A 26,153-nucleotide genomic window follows, 5' to 3' on the forward strand; every position below is an offset into this window, starting at 1 on the left:
CTAGCACAAACATCACGTGCATAAATCACGCAATGAACATTACATTAAGATGCCTAAAGGTTTAAAAAAAAATTCTATAAATCAAAATAAGATGGACAAATGACAACCTTTCTGTCATAAACTATAGTAAAACAGCTTGTCAAAAGCTGGGAACAGACTCCATATAGGAATAGTGAAAAGAGCACTCTTTAATTATCAGCTGTTAAGCCTGGTTTATACTTCTGTGTTCAGTGACCGGCGTAACTCACGGCGCAGCTGTGCATTTATACTTCTGCGTGCTGTCTCTGTTGGTCTGCATTAACACTTCCGAAACGCTAGTTGGCAGTGAGGTGTAAATGTTTCTCTGTGTTGAGTTTCTTCACTGCTGTTTTGCTTTTCCTGAACACTTTCTGAATGTACAAGTGACTCAAACTTGCTAATTTTGAGGCAGGAACCGGCGGTCGTGCAACAACTTTAACCATGAGGTAAACACAGAATAAAACTTTCCATCCGGAGCTCCTTCACGGGTTCTCCACATTTGTAAACAATCGCTCGCGCCATTCGCGCGGCTCTCGGTCCCGCCCAGACTCGTCAGCGCTACCAAGTCGACCAATCACAGAGCTTGCGCTACGCGTTGTTGCGACGTGTAGTTACATTTTTTGAGAGGTGCACGTCAGTGAAGCCGACAGTCACGGCGAAGGGCTATGCGTCAGCGCCGTAGCATACGCCGGCGTTTGACGCAGAAGTATAAATCAGCCTTCAGTCAGCGCCTGCTCTTTTTTTTCTGGTCATTGCCCCTTTACCGTGTGCTGTGTAAATGCAGACAATCGGATATTAGTCACTTTTAAAAGATGATGTAAGCAGGTCAGCAAAAAAATCGAATACAGTCACAAAATTGGAATTGACCATCAAGATCTGCAGTGTAAATGCAGCCTAAAAAAAACAAACAATGAGAACAAGATGAGATGAAAAAGTCAACCAAAACAGAGGAAGATAACAGATTAACAGACTAAAAGAGCTGTGCAGTACCTCTATGAAGTTTGATGTTCTCCACCGCCGGCAGGGTGTTTCTCCTGGGGATGACAGACGCTGTGGACACCTCTCCGTTCTGAGCCCCCGTGGGCAGCGTGCCACCCCACCGTGACTCCGAGCCCTGGCTTGGTTTTGGAGGTCTTGGAGGAGGCGCGCTTGTGGAGTCAGCATTGGACGGCATCAGGGCGTTGTGGTTCTTGTCAAACGTGCGGGGGATCTGGTAAATTGGTAAATCATAGTTATCGAGAGCTCGTTGCTCATTGGTTTGGGGCGCCGCTAGAGTGTTATTGGGGGTCTTAAAGGTGTACACGTCTTCCGAATCAAGCTCAGATGCCCCTTCAGAGCTGTAGTTCCTGGGCAGAACGTAGCAGGCTTCCTGTGAGTCGGTCCGCGAGGGGGGCTGCTGATGCTTGCCGGGTTTGGGGAGGCTGTAGAAGCCGTGAAGCTGGGCACCCATGCCATTCAAACAGTGGGAGAAACCATGAGTGAGTCTCTGAACCGCCGAGTCACTTCCCACCAGAAGACTGCTGCGTGAGGCCTGCGAGAAACTGGCACTCCTTTGAAAACAAAATTCCATCGGATTGTTATTTAATTAAGTTGTCCTCAAAAATCTCAAGAATTGTGTTGTTTCAGCTTATTTTAAATTAGTAGTTAAATATTTTTTTTCTCAGTGTACCAGTCTGAAACACCATTATAAAACATTTTAAATTTCTGATGTTTGCATTATACATCAATCAGCAAAAACATGTTTAATAGATGTAGATGACAACACTTTAGTACACACACTGTAAAAACAAAACAGCATGTGTGTAATGTGACGACTCAACCATTGGAGGCAGTGTTTCTCTGTCTCTCTTATAACAGATGTTCTGTGCCTAGTTGTTTTTTTTCCTCTGTTGGATTGTATTGAGCCGTCAGGCTGTTAGAGCATGATGGAGAATGTTTATTATGACAATGTTTTGGGTAGTCATATATATCATAGACATTCCCCCAGTAAAACTGGCATGGCTGGTACACCCTTTATAAAGAAAAAAAAAAACCCATATATTTACTTTTTGTAGGAACCTCCAGCCTTAGCCAACTGGTTGTGTGAAGAGACTCCGTTTTGAGGCTAAATCGAATGTTTGTTTTGATAAGCGAGGGGCATTATAACACAACTCTGTTTCACTTGGCATTATTTCACTGGGATTATAATCAAAGGAAGAGAATCGGGGTGAAATGACTGATGAGCACATCCTGTAAGTGAATCCTTCTGCAAACATGACAATACGTCACCGCACACTGCTGAATTTGTCAGAAAGTCTCATAGGTGTTTGGTTAAGGCTGAAATTGCTTTTGCTTATGACCTAATAACATTAATATCTCTGTAATATGATCTCATATCGCAGTGACAGACGACAAGAGGTAAAACCAGGATAGGTGCTGTGTGTATGGGTGAAAAATGAGACGTAATATTTTTGCATCTGCATCAAACTAAATGAAAAAAAGTGATGTTTGTGGGCATTAACATTTTAAATAAATTGAAGTCATTACAGTTGAAGTCAGAATTATTAGCCCCCTTTTGATTTTTATTTTCTTTTAAATATTTCCCAAATTATTTTTAACAGTGCAATGAAATTTTCCCAGTATCAGTATCCCAGTGTCTGATAATATTTTTTCTTCTCGAGAAAGTCTTATTTGTTTTATTTTGGTTAGAACAAAAGCAGTTATTAATTTTTAAATTATTACCCCCTTTAAGCAAATTTTTTTTCCGATAATCTACAAAACAAACCATCGTTATACAATAACTTGACCAATTACCCTAACCTGCCTAGTTCACCTTATTAACCTAGTTTAGCCTTTTAATGTCACTTTAAGCTGTATAGAAGTGTCTTGAAAAATATCTAGTAAAATATTATTTACTGTCATGATGGCAAAGATAAAAATAAATCAGTTATTAGAAATACATTTTTTAAACTATTATGCTTAGAAATGTGCTAAAACAATCTTCCCAGAACAGAACAGAACAGAAATTGGGGAAAAAAAAAATAAACAGGGGTACTAATAATTCAGGGGGGCTAATAATTCTGACTTCAACTGTGTGTATATATATATATATATATATATATATATATATATATATATATATATATATATATATATATATATATATATATATATATATATATATATATATATTAGGGATGCTACGGTTATCAATATAATATTGAACCGTTCGTTACGACCTCCACGGTTCAATACGCGCTTGTGAATTGTGGTTTTCTCGGTTGTGCGTTTAACTAATTTATGTGCGTTTTATATCTCCCTGAATTGACTGTGTGCCTGTAAGTCCAAGAGCTGAGATGAGGAAGCTCTTCCCCGCGAGTAAATATCCAATCACTATGCACTAAAGTTAGGGGGCGCTTGACATTGCACTGAAAGGCACGCACAACTCCCACCGTGAGATGTTTTCTACTGCGTGCACCCGGAAATGCTGGATGATTTTTTTTCTTTTTAAGTATTTCCCAAACAATGTTTAACAATGCAAGAAAATTTTCACAGTATGTCTGATAATATTTTTTATTTTAGAGAAAGTCTTATTTGTTTTATTTCGGCTAGAAAGAAAGCAGTTTTTATAAAAAAAAAATAAAAAAAAAACATTTTAAGGACAAAATTATAAGCCCTTTTAAGCTGTTTTTTGTCGATAGTCTACAAAACAAACCATCATTATACAATAACTTGCCTAAGTAACCTAAACTGCCTAGTTAATCTAATTAAGCCTTTAAACGTTTTTTTAAGATGTGTAGAATTGTCTTGAAAAATATCAAGTCAAATATTATTTGCTGTCATCATGGCAAAGATAAAATAAACCAGTTATTAGAAATGAGTTATTAAAACTATTATGTTTAGGAATGTGTTGAAAAAAATCTGCTCTCCGTTAAACAGAAATTGGGAAAAAAAAATAAACGGGGGCGAATAATTCTGACTTCAACTGTATGTGTATATATATACACATATATATATAAAGATTTAAGATTATCGAGATTAAGATCAAGATTATATTTATAAAAAAATACTAAACTTAAACCTTAACATGTTTATTCTGACCTCTGTATTAATTTAAAATTTGTGAAATGCACAACAAATTATACCCTAAGTCAGTGGTCCTCAACCACCGGGCTGCAGCCCAATACCGGTCCTTGGATAAATTGGTACTGGGCTGAACACAAAATCATTAGTTATTTCCATTTTATTTATTATCTGAGTCTGAACGATTTAAAAAAAAAAAATGTAAAAGATTTAAAAAATCTTTTATTTTGAAAGATTACTGTATTCTCTTGTTTTACATCTTGATTAATTGAACACCCAAATTTAAACCACAATGCAAAATGAGTAAGAAACAGACGCCTTTGGAAAGTTTCTTTGCTAAAGGCAAAAGATGCAGTGAAGGACCTACAAACTGCCAAGGAATGGATTTCCAACCCATTTGTCAACAAATCAGGTGAATCCAACATGTCTGTGCAAAAATCCTACAGATTGCAAATGACGGCAGCCTTTTAGGGGCAGTTTGCATATTGCATCTTTTCTAGAGTTTGCACAAGTTTGTTATTTGCAATGGAAATGCACGACTTACGCGTTCGCGCCTTCCAGATGCTCCCAGTTGAATGAATGCCAGGAGTGCACCGCAAGTCATGTGACAAGAACTGACCGATCAGCTTGTATGGAATATACACATTTAAGTAGACTAATTATCTCAGACAAACACAGAGCACCTAAAAACTGCAGTGCTTATTAATTTTCTCCATAAATAAATCTTGTATCAGAGTGACGGTAATAATTTGTCAGCTTGTCTTCTGAGAAAACAGTGGGTAGTCCATTAGCAACCTACGAACCAAAGCCCCCTGCTCTGTGGTAAAATTGTCAATAGTTAACAGGTTCACAGTGATAAAAAGGTTGGGGACCACTGCCCCTAAGTAACATATTTGCAATTTGCAAAAATGTCATCAGTGCCCTGTTGAGGATTTGTCTTCTAAAATAAGTAAAGAAGCATACCTGGAGCACGGTTTCCCCCACAGTCCAAAGACATGCGCGATAAGTTAATTAGATTAACTAAATTGGCCAAAGTGTATGAATGTGTGTGTTTCCCGGTACTTGATTGCGACTGGAAGGGCACCACTGCGTAAAACATATGCTGGAATAGTTGGTGGTTCATTATGCTGTGGCGAACCCTGATAAATAAGGGACTAAGCCGAAGCAAAATGAATGAATGAACATACCCAGAGCAATGTATTTCAGGTTTAGCAAAAATGTAAGCTGATCGTGTGCCTAATTTGAATATAAACCAGAAAATATTAAGTAGTTCTGAAGGCAAATGTATCTAACAATGTATATTTGAGATAAATAAAACCAAATTACTTCCAACATTGAACACAATAACGTTTCCTTTTTTATAGGTCTGTAAGCTATAAGGGGTGTAATCTGAGCACATTCCTTGAGACCGTGGCTCTTACCGTGCACTCTCACTCTTGCGGCTCATGCATTGATGGAGGAAGAGGTAGTCCTGCGGAGCGCTGTTAGACAGGGGACCATGGGAATGGCGTACAGGTATGTCGAAGGTGAACAGCATTGGCTGACTGGAGTGGGCAGGCACAGACGTTTTGCGTTCACCAATCAGTGGAGCCAGAGAGCTGCTCAGCTCATTAGTCAAGGAGCGGGAAATGCTGGATGATCGCTCATCTGTAAGAGAGAACAAGAAAAACAGACCTTTAGGAATTTGACATACACAGCGAACAGGAATTTGCATTACCTGTTTTGCTTACATTTTAAGATGCTGTGTAAGTCTACAGTACCTCATAATAACCCTTAGGCAAAACTAACGATGCCACGGAAGCATCGATCATCCAAAACATGAGGTTCATCATTTGATTTATCGATTTTGAACAACATGCTGCTTTTTAGATCTATGAGGTCCAATAACATAAGCCACGTTTTGTGCATTTTCCCGCAGTGATCAATGAAGTCTAGGAGGAAAAAAGTCGATTGCACAGTATTGTATTCACTGAATACAGATGTCCCGTCTTGGTTTGGGACAAGAGGGAAGATTGTATCTGCATTGTACAGAACTATTACAAGCCTGCGAGTAAAGCCACTTGATTGGTATCTGTTTTCTACGTCATCGCAGAGCTATGTGAACATCATGGCCTTTGCTTTAGGCTGTTTTCTCTGTGACATCCCTGATTTGTACAGTACGGGTTCACCAAAGAAAAATCTCAGGCCTCTGAACTTAAAATAGACCAGGCGTTGAGCCAAAACCAGGAAGTGCATATGACCCTCCTCCTACTAGCACACCAGTCTGCCCCTGAGAAGGGCAGAGAGTAGGAGACACAGGCAATGAAGGAGTAGGCAGAGTGGGAGGGAAGGCAGGTCTACTGCACTTTCACCGCTGTACTGCATACTTGCTGAAATGAGTAGCAGAAACATCTTTTCACGCATCCCGGGAATTGGTGGGCGCATTACACACTGAACTTTATCTATTCTGGAATGTTTGATAAACGAATCCTGCTTTCTGCTGTGTACAGCAGCTTTCGAACCATGACATTTCCTTGTTTGTGTGAAAATATCTGGAAATAAAGTTATTTTTTAATTCTGATTCTGCAAATCATGCATCAAGCAAAGACTGCAGCACTCCTCAAACTTGACAACGTTTGCAGTACTTTCTATTAGCTTGTTGCTAAGAAACTTTGATAAGCAAACATACAGACAAGAGTGTGCTGCTAAGCAAAAGTGATAAGGTGCTGATGTCTAGCACCATTAACCCTATAACAATGAAGTTGGGGTACAACAGACTTGAGGATACAAACACAGTTTATTTATAGCTTATGCTGAGTTCAGACTGCATGATTTAAGTCCTGATTTTGAATCGCCAACAGGTTGAGGTTTCATTTACATGAGTAACAATCACACAGTGTCTAGGAAAATCGCAGATGAGTCGTTTGCATCTGGACAAAAATCATGCCATGTGAAATGTGTTCTGATTGAAAATAACATTGGTGATTACCTACAGCCAATGAGAGAGCATTGTATCTAGTTTTGGTATCTGCAGGTCAGTGGGAGGTTGAAGTTAAAAGTACTCACTTTTATTTTATTTGGAGCCAAGAATTAAAGAATATGTTTGACATGTCATCTGAGCAATACCAAACCAGGTCGAAAAAGTAAAAAACTTGAGGAAAAAAATGCTTATTTCCTTCAAAAATGCCTGGTAAGCAGAAGAAGTACATTTTCTACTGCACTAAAGGCTTCTTTCTCATTATGTAGTTCATAAAAAAACATATACTACATGACCTTGTGTCGTTTCCATGTCTCTTTTCACATGTGTTTGGTTGTGAGACCAGGGCCAGAGTGGGACTCCTTTTCAGCCCTGGAGTTTCAAGCCTTAGACCGGCCCACCTCAGTGCAATATCAGAATATATATTCTGTGCTAAATTCTTTATAGATATCCAGTCCTTTGTAATGGTGGTCACACAAAAAAACTAAAAATAAAATATGTACACCTATATTAGTAACCCAAACAGTATTATATGTCTTAACAATAAAAATAGGAAAAAAAAATTACTCAAGTTAGGTTCGAACTCGGGTCCACGGCACCCTAACACAACGTGCTGAACACTGGACCACAGTGGCGCTGATATACTTGGGGCTTTTGGAATAAAACATAAGTATTGCACTGCTATCTGCAAGACTCTAACACTTTTTCTATTGATGGCTTAATTATTTTTCCCCTTTTTAGATTTCTGATCAAGTTATGTCAGATTTATTAATGTAGTGAAACATCTGATTTTCCTTGAGCAGGTGTAATATCCATTAATATTAATTATTAAAATTCTTATATTAACTAAGGTGCCGCTATTTGGGGTTGAATGATAGTTACCTCTTCATTAACCTGCAGGCTGCATTTTGCTCACGGGGCTGCGAGAAAATAAATAAAAAGAGTGGCGCTCCGGCAAAATAATGAATAAAAAGAGTAAGGCTATGGTTAAATAAATGAATGAAAAAAGTGCGACTGCTGAGAGTGCAAGCAGCTAGGGACACCGTCCCTCGCGGCCAAAAAATAGACCGGCCCACCGGGAATTCTCCCTGTCCTCCCAATTAGCCAATCTGGGCCTGTGTGAGATGTAGGATGTAGAGCAAGACAATGTTGTCGAAGATTCTTTTTAATGTGCAGTAATCTGCAACTGCTAGAGTGCTGGTCAATTTGACATGCATTCTGTAGTATTTTTTTTTCCTATAATGGAAGTCAATTGGTACCCTCAACAAGCTTTTTTTTTTAGATATTTTGAGTTCAATGCTATAAAAGATTTATAACTGCATGAGAGAGTAAAAATTGTAAATTAATTTAAATAATAATTTTAATATCCCTTTAACTTGTTTCTTAATGCTAAAAATACAAAATACTTGGGGCGGTTTGTGGCCAAAAGCACAAATATCACATACTAATACCCAAGATTACATTAGTACCTAAAAAGTACCTTTTTAGAAAACTCATTTGAGCGTACTATGATTTAGGATACTTATTATTGTAATAGTTGAATTAGAAGCACATAACACTAACTGTGTTCCTAAACTTAATGTAAACATATCCCTTAAATTGAATTAAAAAGTTGATCCAGGAACACATTTTGATTATATAATAATAATATTAATAATAAAAAAAATCCTTACATTTATATAGCGCTTTTTCTGGACACTGGAAGTGCTTTACACATTGGGGAGGAATCTCCTCATCCACCACCAGTATGCAGCATCCACCTGGATGACGTGACGGCAGCCATATTGCTTCCGACCGAACACCGCACACCAGCTGATTGGTGGAGAGGAGACCCCAAGTGATGTCGCTAATTGTGATATGGGAATGGACAGAGGCTAGTGGGCCAATTTGTTTATACCCCCACTCTTTTCAAAGGACATCCTGGGATTTTTATTGACCACAGAGAGTCAGGCCCTTGGTTTAACTTCTCATCCGAAAGACGGCACTCACTGAGCAGTGCATAGTCTCTTTCACTATACTGGGGTGTTAGGACCCACACAGACCGCAGGTTGAGTGCCCCCTGCTGGCCTCACTAACACCACTTTCAACCTAGCTTCCCATGTGGTCTCCCATCCAGGTACTGACCGGGTGCAAACCTGCTTGGCTTCAGTGGGCGACCATGTAAGAGCTGCAGAGAGCCAGCAGCCGGCAAATCACAGACAACTTCCAGCTAGATTCTGAAGGGGCGCATTCATTGAACTCTTTACTATCCCATGAGGCCATGTGAGAGGATTTGTGAATGGAAGTGAAGCAACACAACTCATGCTGTAAGGTCATGTGATAATCACATCATGGTGAAGGTGGTATGATTGAATTCCATTCACACAATTCATATTTATACTATAAACAACACGAGCCTTTTTAATGGTTCTAAAGTAGGTTCATATTTAAATATAGAACCTACTTTGTAGGCTATTTTAGACTACTTCTATAAACGCACACAAAACTACATTGCACATACATAAATTGAGTTACAAAATTTCACAGTTAACTAGATAAAGTTATTAAGGTTGAACTATTTTATATTTATACATTACAGGACTGAATACAATACAAGCTTTGTTATAAAATGTCATTTCTCTTTGTAGCTCTTCTGAGCTTTTTGTAGAACACTCTAGGATTGGCACAAACTGATGTCTTAGAAAGCTTAAAAGACATCACCGTTCATGAAACTGTCAAGGCAGGAAGCACTGGGTTGAAAGTTTATTGGGTCTGCAAGCTTAGTTAACCGTTAAATAGAGATGCTACAACTTTTCAGAGTTCTTTTTGTTCTTTACGGTCTGAATGACCACTAGGACTGTGCATCGTATATGATAACAGCTCGGTACAGAGGATGGGAGTAATTTTGCATCATAAATAAGGTCACATCACTGCCCGGGGCAGAGGGAGGGATATGTGACAGAGGAGATAGAAGATAGCCGTTCTTCCTGTCTTCGAAACAGTAGAACACGAGCAGACCAGGTCTCAGTGTCAGGGATCTGCTCTAGGTTATCAATTAGTCCATTGTTTCTCAGGAGCCCGAAGCTCCTAAAGGCTAAAACGGGCAGCACTCCTCCAGTGACTTAGTATATGCGCTCAACCATGACAGGGAGCTCAGAGTCCACTAACCGCCATTTCTGTATTGATTTAGTGAAAGCGAGCACTCTGTGACCCTCCTCTGAGAGAGGCGAATGAGAGATGGGGGAATGAGGTGATCAGATTGAGATGGTTTGCATCTGTCACGTAATACACACTAATGCAATGAGGTATATTAATGCAAGGGAAGGCACATGGCTGTGTTATGTTTGATTATCTGAAGCAAATGGCAAATGGGATGACAAGGAGTAAGGGGACGAGCCCATGAAGGACCTGTGATGGGTTATTGACAGAATTAGGATGAGTAATAGGCCTCTCTGCTTCACCAAATAATAGGCTGTTGTTGGTTTACTGGCTTCCATTAAAAAAAAAAAAAAAACAAACAAACACACAAGAAAACCCCCAGCAGGCTGGGGCAAATCAGGCTGTGTGTGTATACAGTGCATGTACTGTGCTGACAATGAAATTTGCTGTGAAAAAAAAAATTGCATTCTGATACCAGTGTGGTTAATGAGTGCATGAACATTACTTTAATAATTCCTGATTACCTTAATAAGAACTAGGTTCTTTGTTTACTCTGTTTTACCAGATTTATTTACAAACATGGCACAATTTGATGTATTTTTCAGATGGACTGAAACCGTATAGCAGACTATATTGGATCCAAAAGTAATGTCACACCACACAACTGCAACAGCTTTTAAAATGCGTTCACTATTGATTGGTCTGATATATACAGTTGAAATCAGAAGTTTACATATAAAAAAAAGGAACATAACCATTTAAAAAAAAATTCTGATGGTAAATCATACTAAACGTTTACTATTTTAGGTCCGTTAGAATTACCTAAATCATTTACATTTGCTGAATGCCAGAATAATTACAGAAATTTTTGAGAATTCTTTATTAATTTCTAGACAGTCAAAAGTTTACATAGATTTCCTTGGTATTTTTTAGCTTTTCTTTTCAACTGTATAACTTTAGTCTAAGGTTTTTGGAATCCTTCCACAAGCTTCTCACAGTAGTTTGAAGGAATTTTGGCTCATTCCTCAAGACAGAATTGGTGTAACTGAGTCAGATTTGTAGGCTGTCTTGCTTGCACAAGCTTTTTCAACTCTGCCTACACATTTTTTTTATAGGATTAACATCAGGGCTTTGTGATGGCCACTCCAAAACTTTCACTCTGTTGTCCTTAAAGCACATTTTAACTAATTCGGCAGTATGCTTAGGGTCATGGTCTGTTTGGAAGAACCATTTGTGGCCAAGTTTTAATTTCCTGGCTGTTGTCTTGAGATGTTGCTTCAGTATTTCTACATAATATTCTTTTTTCATGATGCCATCTATGCTGTGAAGTGGACCAGTCACTCCTGGAGCAAAACAGCCCCACAACAAGATGCTGCCACCCCCATACTTTACAGTTGGGATGGTGTTCCTAGCCTTGTAAGCTTTCCCCTTTGTCCTCCAAATGTAACACTGGTCATTATGGTCAAACAGTTCTATCTTAGTTCCATCATACCACAGGACATGCTTCCAATTATTAGTCTTTTTCCCAGTGCAATTTAACAAATTGTAATCTGGCTTTTTTGTTGATTCTGGTATGTTGATTTTCTTATGTTGTCACAAAAGAAGGCAGTGTGTTTGAGGTTTTCCGTAAAAACTATTCTGCAGCTATGCCTCCATTGAATGCAAATGTTAAGCCAATCAGAAACTTCCAAAACTTTGACATTATCATCTGAGCTTTTTCAGAGGAATAATAATCTTATTGTATGTAAACTTGACTTTGAGTTATAACAACTTCTCAAAAAATATATTTCTCATTATTCTGCTAATAAGCATAACAAAACGAAATTTGATAATCCTAACTTACTTAAGAGAAAAAGTTAAGTCACATTAACACCTGACTTTAAAAAAAAAAACGGTTATGTGTCTTTCTATACAATGTATGTAAACTTTCAACTGTATGAGTTCTTGACCAAAAATCACAGCAGTGCTCGTCTGAAAGATGTAGTGTTGAGAAGTGTCTTGTTCATAGAGATAAACAAACCTTTTTTTTTTAAGACATTTTGTTCAATTTGCTTTCAAACACATCTACAACTAGTATTGATCACTCAAGAAATGAACGGATATATTTTTTTCTGGCTCTGACTACTAGGGGTGCAACGGGATTAACAAAAATCTACAAAATATGTTAAAAATGCCAGAAAATGTATTTATTTTTCACCTTTTTTTATTTATTAAAACTAATATCATTCACCCAAAACTGGGGTTTATTTTAAACAGCAAATAAAATAAAAAAACTCCTTATACCCAAAACCAAAATGCTCCTTATATATATATATATATATATATATATATATATATATATATATATATATATATATATATATATATATATATATAATTGTTATATTGAAGTGGTTAAATAAATAGAAAGAAAAATATTTTAAATAATTAATAATAATTATTTTTTTATTTTTATTTTCAGAAGGTTCTACATTTTCTTCAGACAGTACAGATTGGCTTGATGTGATCTGAATGAAAGAATTATTGTCTGACTGAAATGGGCTTGTATAGGAACATTAATGATGAAACCGTGCTCAATTACGTTTAACATTTTCTTAAAACCTGAATTCCCGATTTCGAATATGTAGGTAGTGCCTGTCTGAATTCTGCGGGAATTGACCTATAGGTTGTTTGTGGTGTGTGTTTCTAGTTTGTCAACCTTAAACACTGGCGTGATATCAGCGTAAAAGAGTTGACATGTTCAAAGTATTGCAGCTTATGTAGGTTACTTTCATGTAGCAGATGCAACATTTTATTTATTTATTATTTATTTATTTTTTATCCACCACTATCTTGCCATTACCCTCATACAGTAACTTACTGGGAAACAAAAGTCCTTTCAAACACCAGACCTGTTGATTATAGTAGGATTGCATTAACGTTACTAGCAATTTTGCTATCAGCTACTGCAGTGTAGGCCTCACAGTGGTCCAGAGGGTAGCATGATTGCCTCACAGCAATAAGGTGACTATTTTGGGCCTTGGCTGGGTCAGTTGACAATTCTGTGTGGCGTCTCCTTACGTTGGCGTGGGTTTCCTCCGGGTGCTCTGGTTACCCCCACCAGTCCAAAGACATGCTGTACAGGTGAATTGGGTAGGCCTAATTGTCCATAGTGTATGTGTGTGAATGGGAGTGTATGGGTGTTTTTCAGTGATGGGTTTCTGCAGGGAGGGCATCAGCTGCATAAAACATATGCTGGATAAGTTGGCGGTTCATTCCGCTGTGGCAACCCCAGATTAATAAAGGGACTAAGCCGAAAAGAAAATGAATGAATGAATATTGCACTGTATGCTTGACTGAAGTGTTTGGAGGTGAGTGGGGCAGTCAGCATGTTGCCTGTCACGTCATTTGGGATACCTTTTTGAGCGTCGTTGCACTGCTAAAAAATACTATATTTTTACACACTTTGCCTTCTTTTCAGATATTAGTCTGAATTGTTCAGTTTGTAATGTCTACCGAATCAAAAGCCTTGTACCAAATGGTTCAATACGAATATGCGTATCTTTACATCCTTACTGACCACATGTGATCAGCTTCTGTCTTTCGCCTGATAAACGAATGACTCAAACCCGATAGAAGACTCGAAAAAGGAAATAATCTTCTACCTGTACTAATGTGAGAATGAATGAATCACTTGTGAACTTATCGTTCTCCAGTCACATAAAAGATTTGGCTGTCAAATATACATGCACAAGTCTATATGGGTGCTCACACAGTTGTTCTTTCCAACTTTTCAACAACGTTTAAATATGTGACATTCTCAGCCAATCAGAGAAATCTACAATCCACCACACCTATTTAAAAAAAATTATGTGTTCCGGTGGTAAAACAGGTCAGAAAATACCCTATCGCATTAAATGTATGACATCTTTTGATGTGAAAAGCTGGATAATAAAATAAGTGGACTTCAGAGAAAAGTACACCATAATAATAAAAAAGGCAGTTCATGACCCCTTCAAAAAATGCCCAAATCTCCCTTTCTGACGTCCAGTGTGGTCTGTGTCACATTCTGTTTCACTGGTAGGGCAATCACAATCTAATACAATTAGTTTGCTGGGTCTCAGGAGTCTGAAATTAGTAGGTCCGGTGTGGAGAGAGGGACAAGGCAGCCTTTATCTTCATCTCATTTCCTGCCCACGTTGCCTCACTACAAAAGTCATTCAAGGAGAGAGGATAATGTAATATACGTTGAATACAAAATTAGGTATACCGTATGACCCAATGTTATAATCTGCTCATACTGTAAGAGTGCTTACAGTGCTTACTAAAGATGCTTTAGAAAAAAGGAAAAAAAAAAACATCCATCTGATGTCCAGATACTGTTACTGTGTCCCGATTCACATATTTATACTACAGATGAAAGATAACATGGAAAATCTGATTTGATTATTTTCCAGTTGGCTGAAAATTAATAGTCGTTCAAACAACTTCTCTGAAACCTCTCTACTTTGACGGTTTGTCTTGAGTGTCTGCCATGTTTGTAGTTTATTTACACTTCTTAGTTTGTAGTTCTAATCACATTCACATCCCTCTCAGAGGCAGATAAGCTACTTCATGCTTTTATGACCTATAGGCTGGATTACTGTGATGCTCTGTTTGCTGGGTGCCCAGCTTGCTTTATTAATAAACTTCAGTTAGTGCAAAATGCAGCTGCCAGAGTCCTTACCAGGTCTGGAAAATCACCCCAATTTTATCCTCCTTACACTGCCTGTTAAGTTCCATATTTATTATAAAATATTGCTGCTTACCCATAAAGCTAAAAGAATAATCTAGCTCCTAACATAACAATCTCGCTACAATCCAACCCACTATTAAAGAGATCCAATCTCAGGGTTTGTGGTAGTACCTAGAATAGCAAAGTCTACTAAAGGAGACTAAACCTTCCCATTTATAGCTCCTAAACTCTGAAATAGCCATCCTGATAATGTCCGAGGCTCAGACACACACTCTTAGTTCAAACCAGATTAAAGACCTATAATTTTTAGTAAAGCATACACTCAATGCTTCACATAACGGTATGATGCATAAGTGTGCTCCACGCAGATAAGCAGAGCTTGTGGAGCTGCGCATGGATGGATTTGCTCTTCAGTGTTTGTAACTTCAGCAGTGAAAATAAAACCACACTGAAATGAACTAAACTGAACTTCAACTCTCAAAACTCGACTGACACAGTTTCCATTTATTAGAACTTCTATGTTAAGCTGCTTTGAGACAATCTACATTGTAAAAGCACTATATAAATAGACATTAAATTGTATGTGAAATATATTGTGGCCATTATTAGCGGTTGGAGTATGAACGGTTCTACACTTTGGATTTTTACCAGAAACATACCACGAATTGGGACATACTAATTGCACTTTTTAGGAACGATAGTATGTGAATTGGGACACAGCACGTGTAAAGCCTGATTTATACTTTAGTGATCAGCGTGACCCATGGCGCCTGCTTTGCAAGTAGCCATGCATTTATACTTCTGGTGCTATTTGTGTTGCTCTGCAATAACACTTCCAAAACACTAGCTGGCAGTAGGTTATGTTCCTCTGTCGACTTTCTTCATGGGTGTTTGTTTTTTTCTGAACACTACCTTAACTTACAAATAGCTAAAACTTGCTTATTTAGAGGCGGGAACCAGCGAACGTGCAACAAGTTTAATTATTAGGTAAACACAAAACAAAACTTTTCATCTGGAGCTTCTTCAAGGGGCTCAACAGTTGTAAACACTCGCTTCATTGGGCTTGAGGCTCTCAGCACCGCCCACACTTATCACAGCTATCAAGCCGACCAATCACAGAGCTTGCGCTATGCATTGTTGAGATGTGTAGTCACATTCTGTCAGCGTTGACGTCAGCCACGGTGAAGGGTCTGTGACTGCACAAAGGCTGCGCCGAACCGTATGCGTGCACTTGAAGCAGAAGTATAAATCAGCCTCAAGCAAGATACTTTTAGGATAAAAATAAAATTATATCAAATACAATTAGTGTTGGTAGTAATTACTAATTACATTTTTAAAATTGTATTTACTCAATAAGTGATTTAATTACTTGCCTTAGGGGCCAGTCACACCAAATGCATTTTTCTGTTCTAAAAACGCTAGATGCACCACACTGCCTTATTTGTTGACTAGAAAAAAAAGACGTGATGTGCCTCTTATGTCGCTACGCAATGACAGCTGGGTATTATGCGAGAGTGTTGCTGTTGATATTGGTATAATTCGAATATTTAATAATATTGTGATATTTGAGATTTGAGAGTCATACAGCACCGGATAACTCAAAACAGCAACCACTAATCTCTCCACCATCTTCAAAAATCTCCTTAGTTGTCTTGAAAACACAAACACTGCAAACACCTTAATGGAAACACCGCCTCTGCTTTCATTTAATTGGATAATGAAAAAGATATGACATGCTTTTTTTGCTTAGAGTTGACTTTTTTCCAACTGCGAGCAAACGGCGCGGGGGGGTTTGGGTCGTGGGCCCTTAATAATATCTCCAGGGGCCCCCAAAATGTGTGGGCACTTAGATTCGTCCTAACTTCCCCCCTAGCAGGACCCCTGTCAACCTCTAATACTTCTTAAAATCTATATAAAGCAAATGCAAATAGACAATACAAATAAATCTCTTCATTTGAGTAATTTTTAAAACACTTCAACACATACATAACATATATTAACCAGTTTCTTCTTTCATTGATTGTAAGGCTTTTTGACAAATCTAACATTCTTTATTTACACAAGATTGTCTTATTATGCTAAATATAATATGAAATTTTTCCAGAGATGGGTTGCGGCTGGAAGGGCATCCGCTGCGTAAAAACTTGATGGATAAATTGGTGGTTCATTCCGCTGTGGCGACCCCGGATTTATAAAGGGACTAAGCCGACAAGAAAATGAATGAATATTATGAATAACAAAACATATCCACAGTATGTACACAATTACTCTGCTTCTCTTTTGTTTACCTTATATCACTCCATTCATTGTTACCTAAACATTCTCAATCATCTTAATAAAGGTAAACTTCTATATTTTAAATTAATATAGGGGAATTATTCTGCAAAATATTTGTGTAACAAAAAAAAAAAAAAAAACACAACTAATCTGCTCTGAATTGGTTTATACGGAACATTTATGGCATACAGTGTTGGGTGTAATTACAGTTACTAAGTAACTGATTATTGTAATTAAATTACTTGTCAGCCAAAATAAGTAAAGTGAGGGATCACTATTTTAGCTGAAAAGTAATTTAATTACAGTAACCAGTTACTTATTAACTAATTACACCCAACGCTGGACACTGTACATTGAAACTTTATTGCAGACTATATTGGTAATGTGCTGTACCAGACAAACTGTATTTTAACTCTTACATTCTGTTGAGGATGTGTTCATTCACTCTGGAGTGATTTTGTGTCTTAATTTGGCCATAACTTCTGTATTCTGTATTTCAGCTAGCAAAATGATTTTTGGTGACAAATCTTATTTTGACATATATTTTAAGAAAATGCTTTGATTTTTTTTTTTTTTAACTCAGAAATGTACTTTCCTTTTGTAATGTTAGGGATGAAAACATCCACTAAATAAAACTCCTGTAAAAATGCATCAGATAAATTTATATTTTTTGCATAAACATGTTAATCAATCTCAGTCCTGATCAAAACTACTAAATTGCTTAGCCAATTACAAGATTTGCTCTCTTTAACTGTAAAATTCATAGCCAAAAAGTACATAAAATAATGTATTTTCAATAAAAAAGGAATTGTGGACTATAATTTTTTCTTCCTTTTAGACATAAATGCCTTTGATGCATTGTTTTTGATTCATTAACATTTATTTTTCTCCATAATTTCTTGTTGGTGACTGTTTTTGCAACATTGACTTCTATTATAACCACATTTTTTTTATTACAAAACCATGACACCATATAATCATGCAGTTTTGACCTTTACACACTTACCTTGAAGTGTCTGAGAAAATCAAAATATGCATCTCAGCTCTCAGAACTATGGAGTAAATAAAAACAAAGACTCTAGATGTATGCACCATCAAATGTGGTTGTAATGGAAGTCAAAAACAGCAACCAACAGTAAATTAGGAAGAAAAAATTAAAATGTAACATTGCATCAAAGCCAATGTTGTATGACTGATACGTCATTTTAAGCGCTTTTAATCACCAAATCAGTGACATCATGTATAAATTTGCCAATTAAAGAGTTAAAATACTGTAATTTTTAAAAACTTTTTTGATCAGGACTGAGGTTGATTAACATATATATATATATATATATATATATATATATATATATATATATATATATATATATATATATATATATATATATATATATATGATAAATTTTACTGCAGTTAAATTTTGTGGATGTTGCCATCCCTAACATAAAAAAAGGGCAGTAAATTTAAATCCAAGTGTTAATAAAAGCATTTTAAATATGCTAAATGTAACCTGGTGGGATTGTTCAGTACACTGTACACAATATTACTATAAAACCAAAACTGCTCATCCCTCTACTAGTTAAATTAATAAAAAGCCTTTATTTGGAAGGACTGACCGGGTTCACTTTCCTCCTCCTATGCCCAACTGGTTAAAAGTGAAACGCAATTTCCCTAACAGTGTCAGCCAGAGACAGTACTTGAGGAAAAGTGCCTTCAGGGGTCGAGGGCAGAGTCCAGAAAATTGACTTCAGATATGACTTCTCCACCACAACCTACGGCCAGACAAGACAGGCTGCTATTGTCTCCCGAGTCCCATGAACACTCAGACAACAATACGTCAAATCCCAAATGGCATGCCAGGAACCATTTGCATTCCTTAAATTGGGAGAATCCATTTTCCTTAATGAGATTGACGTCAGCTCTTAATAGCATCTCTGGTCATTTTAGGGTTACTCTTCTGCATAATGGAACGGCTTATCAGGGAACAACAATACCGGTGGTGTGTATGTGCCTTCTAGTAAGCTAGTGCATATAATGGTAATCTCTGTAAATGTAGAAGTCAATGCTTTTTATGAGGTACAGGAAATCTATGATGCGCCATTTTCTACTTTATGCTTTGTTATCAATATTAATAATTCAAGACAAACTGAAGCATAATCTGAAATGGGTTCATTTAAAGTCAAATCAAGCCAAAACAAAGTTTGTTTGGAGATTGATTCTGGAAGCGCTCAGTCTGGGTGGTTATCTAGCATTGGTTCATGCTGATGATGTGATATTTTGGCATGGCTCTGGAGCTTGAATTGTAATCAAATATGTAAAGCTGCTTTTATTTAAGTCTGCGAATGTAATCGGTCATGACTAATGTGCAAAACTACAAAACCTTTAAAAACATTTGTATTTCTTTTATGGTTGGCTAGATACCAAAATTTGGGATTTGGTATGATAACAGAATCTCATACCTTAGTTTTGAACCTAAATCAGTAACATAGGTGGCAATTAACAAAGCTTAAAATATAATCAGATTGAATCAATTTGCTTAAAAATACTGAAATAATCTCTACTGTTGCAAATAAAAACAACATATGAAGAGTTTGGCCCAATCCCAATTCTATTTCTGTACCCCTACCCCTTCCCCTTTAAAACCGATTGTGAAGGGGAAGGGCTTAAAATGTACCCCCAAGAAATGGGAAAGCACTACAACACCTGCATATGTCATCATTTGTCATTACGATCTCATTCTTTATTTGCAATCAGACTATCTGCTGTAGTTTTTTCAGTTATGTTATTTTTTGGTATTTATCTTCAGGAAATTACTGAAGGCATATACTATATCGTAATGTGGGAATAAGATCGTAACTACCGTATACTACGCATATACACAGTGGCCATATTCATCTACGTAAACACACCAAAAACAACAATAACATTATAGCAGACACTGTAAAAAGCTTATTACCAGCCTCTAGACTTTTCTGACAGGGTATTCGAGAGTCAGAATGTAGTGGGACTGCTATGTAGGAGTTATTATTATGTATTATGGATAGCGAAATTTACCAAGTTTTATCTTAGTGTTTTTTTTCAAAAGCATGACGGCAAAATACGAATGCAGTTGTGAATGTATTAAAACTTGTTTTTTTTTTTGTTGTAAAAATTCCTAATAAATGACAAAAAAATACTAATTTGTGGCTCTCCTTACTTCCGGGTGCGGCTATCCTGCCGTTGTAGCTGGTGTATTCTGGGAAATTTTCTTGCCCCTTAGTTTCGAGTGGGGTCCTGAAAAATCTTTGTTCGGAGGGGTATTTACCCCTGCACCTTAGCCCTACACCTTCAAGTTAAAGAGAATTAGATCCCCCTACCCCTTCACGGAAACATGCAAAATGAGGGGTGGGGCTAATGGGTTGATTTGTGATTGGGCCTTTATCTGCAAAAACAGATATAGCAACTCTGTTTTGTTGCATACAACCAATAAGTAATTCATACAACCAGTAATTTGTGTATTGGTTGTGGGAAACTATTCCTAGAATATGTCTTAAGACTAAAGGTGACCATCCTCTGTGTTGTGGTTGTCTATTTGGAATCTATGACCATAGTCTTCTTGAGGCACTTCAAGAGTTGGGGCTTAATGAGTCTACCCTTATTTAATTCTTCGTTGCTGGCATGGACAATCTCCTGAAATGGAAGAAGCTGAATGATCTTAAGACAAACTTATTGAGAGGTAGTGGATTTTGTCTTTTTGAAAAACGAGAGGCTCTTGCTAGGAAAATTGACCCCTTTTACAGTTAACCCCACCTCGCAGTCCAACCTCCAAGAGCTGATTCTCCCACAGAAGCAGAGACTGCAGAGAAAGGCATCTGCAGCTAAGGCCTTGGTAGCTCCAGCTCAGTGGCTCCTCTCTTTACAGAGAAACGCTGGAGCTCAGACAGAGTGACCATCGGGTTATTGATCACGTCCCTGACTAAGGCTCTTCTCCCTCAATCACTCAGATTAGATGGCTGGCCAGTTCTAGGAAGAGTCCTTGAGGTTCCACACATCTTCCTCTTACAGATGTCGGAGGCCACTGTGCTCATTGGAACTTTAAAGGGTCACGAAACACCAAAACACATTTTTTGAGCTATTGACAGTCGTATATGTGTCCCACACTGCTAAAAACACTATTAGGACACCTATATTTCACTAAAAAGTGTAAATTGGTTGTTTTTGCGTTATTTCAAGCAAATTCGTACTTCCTGTTTGAAACGAATTTTTGAAGCTGCGTCACGGTCATGACATAATAGCGTGTATTCCAGCGTGCAGACTGGGCGTCTGTGCCAGAGTGTGCCTTATTACGTCTTACAGTGTGATGCATTAATGCATGAGTAAGCCTTGGTTCAAACCAATCAGCGCGCTCTATTGTGCAACTTCATTAATATTCATTAGTGTCACCGTCTTTACACCACAGAGACGCCACGTAGTGTTGGCAAAACAAGCGTGAAGTGTTGCTTTTAAATTTTGCTGCAGTTAAGTTTCGTTTTCATTTTCTCTCTGTGAGAGCTCAGACTCACGTGCGGATTAACAGTGTACGCGACGCGCGACAACAATAACTTACGTGTCTAAGGGGGATTATTGTTTACCTGAGAGCTGTTCTCATCTGCAAACGCTGAGATCCGGATTCCGGATGTAGTCTTCTCTTCAGACGCGGCTCTAGTTGCTGGTGATTGTCCTGTCTCTACAGATTTGGTAAGTGAGCGACCAGTGCTCTTTGTTTATTCAGTTAGTTCGTTTCGAATTAAGTTAACTATTGCACTGAGGGCAAACATGTTAGCACCGCATTTTGTGACCGGAATAACACACGCGGCTTTCTGACGTTACCTGCCGTGTGCGTCTAAGTTTCCGGGAAATGCGGAGTTTTTTTTCTGTCATTCGCCATGCGGTATCAAACATTGCATGAAAAATACACGCTTAGAGCAGATCCTCGAATCAAATATCGCGTTTGTCGCGAGGGGCATGAATGAATCCCCTGAATGAAAGAGCCAAACTGCAGTTAAAGTCCACCATTTAATAATTTGGCAAATAATTCGACTACAGATGTCCGTGTAGGTAAAACACCATCTCTTTCTCCTGTGTGTGTATTTTGACTGAAACTCGCGCGTGCCCAAATAGACACTCCCACACCCTCCCACTTTAGTTCCTCCGACACTCCCCCCTAAACAGAGCTGGACACCCCCACTTTTCTGACTTTTTCCAAAGTGGAGGTGTGAAAACACCCTGCTGAAACGAGGGGGTTTCATGGCCCTTTAAGAGCAGCAGAAATGTTTCTGTAACCTTCCCCAGCCTTGTGCATTGAGACAATCCTGTCTCTGAGGTTTACAGACAATTCTTTTGTCTTCATGCTTGGTTTGTGCTTTGACATGCACTGTCAACCTGGGGACCAATTATAGACAGATGTATGCTGCTGAAACATTTCAAGAATGATCAGTGGAAACAGAATGTATCTGAGCTCAATTTAGAGCTTCATGCCAAATGCTGTGAATACACATATGATTATTTTAGGTTTTTTATTTTTAAGAAATTTGCAACATTTTCAAAAAATCTTTTTTACATTGTCATTATGGGGTATTGTGTGTAGAATGTGTGTAGAATAAGGCTGTAACATATACAATTGTGGAAAAAGTGAAGCACTATGAATACTATCTGGATGCACTGTATACTGTGTGTGTGTGTGTGCGTGCATGTATGTGTGATTTATGAAGATTACTAAAACTGAAGCTTTTCAGAAATCTTAGAGTTCAATATAAAAATAGATTTCTGAAAAATTCTAAAAATGGTGGTTATCTGTTTTTTTTTTGTTTTTTTTTTAAATCTTCACGTATTAATATTAATCCAAAATATAAAAAAGATATACACCATATATTTTATATGAATTGCGGTTTCCTAATGATAACCAGTAGCTTTTTTCCACATGACATCAGCAATCCATTAAGCATAATAGAAACATATCCACAGTTCAAATAAAGAAGCGTCAAACGTGAGTGATTTATGTGTTAACTCAATGCAAAGACGCGACTCGACATTCTGCGGCGAGATACGCGTGAATGAGGTGGCGCAAATGACGCGATTCACACGATTGAAGCGGCGCGAGTTGAGTGTTTTGCTTGTTTCGCAAATTGTTTGAGTTCGAAAATCTGAACTTCAGCGGACATTTGCGCTGCGTTAACCAATCAGGAGCTGACTCTTGTAGGGGCATCATTATGACATAGCGGCAGTTGTTGGAAGCGAGTAAACAAGTAAATTAAGCGAGCAAACTCAATGTTCTCGCGTATATTTACATGCAAAATCACAACTTATCCGGCTCATACTGCATCTGGTGTGAACACAGAATTACTCGATTCAAACAATTATGCTGCGTTTTACACTAGATGTGGTAAGTATGGAGAAAGTGCGCTATCTTTGCGTAAATAGATGTGAGAAAATTTTGAGTTTACTCGCTTCATTTGAATAAATATTGTGTGTCAAATTTACTTCACATTAGATGCAGATTCGCGTCATGGACGGGGTTTCTGCCTGCCTTGTGACTCTAGCTTTTTTGCTAAATAGCTAACATGGATTTTATTGAGAGAATAGCTGTTTTTATGTGCTTTGGGAAGACTGAAAAACAGCATTGATTCGTTTGGAGCAGTGCCGAGTCCACTAGATCCATTCTGAGTTACACCCAGCTCTTTGAGCTCATAAACTCCTCCAGAAACTATACCTGAATGATGGAGGCTTTCAGCAGTGCTTCCGAATGAGCCAAGCCCAGTTTGATGAACTATTGTCCGGTGACAGCAGGAGGATTTTCCCTTGGAACAACAACAACAGGCGCTACATCATAATCACTACCCTACAAGAGAAAGCTTCTGATTGGGTAACACTGTGCGAATGTCCATAAGTTTAGATTTTCCAACTCGAGTGATTCGCGCTTTAATTGAATTTATCGCAAGAAACGCTCAACTCGTGCCGTTTTATTCGCATTAATTGCATCATTCGCACTACCACATTTGCACATATTGTGCCGCAGGATGTCTATTCACATCTCTGCATTGACTTAAGATGTAAATCACTCTGGCTTGACGCTTCTTCCTGATCTGGTGTGAACGCAGTAGTATGAAGTTCTTTTTTCTGTCAAACACAATAGAAAATGTTTTGAAAAAAGCTGAAACTCTTGACTTTACTAATGAAGTCAATGCAGGATTCCAGCTTTCATTAGAATATCTTAGTGTTCAGCAGAATAAAGAAACTTGGTTTCATGAAAGTAAGTAAACAGCAAGTACATTTTAATTTTTGGAAGAAACCTTCCTTTTACCTTAATTATTGCTGTCATTTTATAAAAAAATGGGAAAAAAAGTCAGGTCAGAATAGAAGAGCATAACCATAGCTGTTTTTCAAACCACATGCTAGCATTATAGCAATGAGTTTAATTGTTGTCATTTACAGTCACTAACTAGCCCAAGTGGGTCCAGATGGTCGATCATATGGTAAGGCTGGGGTCGACCTGGTTGACCATCTTGCTCAAGCTGGGCAGGTCTGGTAAACCACCACAACCTACAACAATCATGTGCCAAAAAGCCATGTATTACTTCTGTTTTCTATCAGAAAATTTCTTCATATAAACTCACTGTGTCTCTGATAGAAGAATCACTTCCAGCATGTGTTGTGAAATGAGTCTACAGAAAGAGAAATAGTGAAGCGACAGAGGGCTCAGTATTTCCCCAGCCCCCTCATCATGTGAGCTCACAGCACCATCAATTAGACTCAGTGGCTCTGACTGATCAATAGGCAGGACAGACGTGCTTGTCGGGCCCAATAAATCATCTGCTTTAGGGTGATTTCATTCCTGCAGGAGCCGCTATGTTCCCTACAGCACATGCTGAGGCTCTGGCAGAAACACACTCTGTTTCATACACTATTGAAAATCTCAAGCAGCTTTTTACGTTTTTTTCCTTGTTTTTGTTTTTCGAAATATAAATTAAACAGTTTTTTTTTTTTTTTTACTTGGCCCACATTTGACTCAAACCTTTTAAAGATTTAAATATTGGCTGGCTTTGTTTGAGAATTCGCCATTTTGAATGTTGGTTATATTTGAAAATAACCATTTAACATGTTTGATTTGCATTCAAAGTAATTTTAGCTGTTTGTTCAAACTACTTATTGAAAATGACCCGAGTCATCACAATTTATGAGAACAACTTAATTGTTTTATGTTCAATCCACATACATTTGTAAAAACAATTAAGTTAATTTAATCGATTTGTGTAGAACCCAGCATTATTTTCTGTGTATATTTGTGCACGGTAAAAAGTGATGAGTTACCTAAAGTCAGTTGACTTAACTGACTTAACTTAATTTTTACAGTTTCGCAATTTAGCTCACTTTTTTAAATAGAGTTAACTAATCACTTTTGCAGTGTGATGATATAACTTAATGTCTTCTTGAATCCAAATTAGTCAAACACATTAATATATTTCTGCTTTTCAAACAGTTCATCAATTATTATTTTACTGTATACAGACGTTAACGTATAACTTACTAAATGCTTTTACTTGACTGAGCATCAATATTTGACAAATCACAATTTCCGCCCTTATATTCAATAGGTGTAATTACTCTTGATCACATTTGATGATGATTGATGATCACAGGGAGCTCAACAGATTTTTTTAACCCCAGTTGCTTTGCGCACGCCCTGTCTTGTTAATATGATTTTATGCCTTACTATAGAGACATTTTAACATGCCGCTGTCAATCAATTTGGTGGGTGGGGAAACTGCACTTCGACATCACATTGCGATGAGCCTCAAAATGGGAGGGATCTGGATCCTATTTTAACGTCTGGAATTAAAAAAAATAGACTTATTGTATTTATATAACCCCTATATGACTGTGGACACATTATACCTACACACAATCCTGTCCAAACAGTGGTAAAGTTTAAACAGTTTAAACAGAACCTATGTATTTAAACAAAACACA

At 37.7% G+C, this 26,153-nt stretch overlaps 1 protein-coding gene across 5 annotated transcripts in view; it reads right to left on the reverse strand.

Annotated features, from left to right (window-relative positions):
* Positions 1–26,153, reverse strand: part of gab2 (GRB2-associated binding protein 2) — a 160,796-nt gene that overhangs the window by 21,602 nt on the left and 113,041 nt on the right. For 4 of the 5 annotated variants that reach the window (XR_012390629.1, XR_012390630.1, XR_012390628.1 and 1 more), the window contains exons 3-4: positions 5,502–5,727; positions 1,009–1,568 (exon numbers count right to left, since the gene is read on the reverse strand). Coding sequence is in view for 1 of the 5 variants with exons in the window: in XM_687843.9 (XP_692935.4) it covers positions 1,009–1,568; positions 5,502–5,727 (786 nt within the window). In the remaining 4 variants the exon portion in view is untranslated. Of the gene's footprint in view, positions 1–782; positions 1,569–5,501; positions 5,728–26,153 lie in introns of all 5 variants that reach the window. The other variant, XR_012390631.1, reaches the window with a different exon arrangement.

Source organism: Danio rerio, chromosome 15, assembly GCF_049306965.1.
Source record: "Danio rerio strain Tuebingen ecotype United States chromosome 15, GRCz12tu, whole genome shotgun sequence".
Taxonomy (NCBI): domain Eukaryota; kingdom Metazoa; phylum Chordata; class Actinopteri; order Cypriniformes; family Danionidae; genus Danio; species Danio rerio.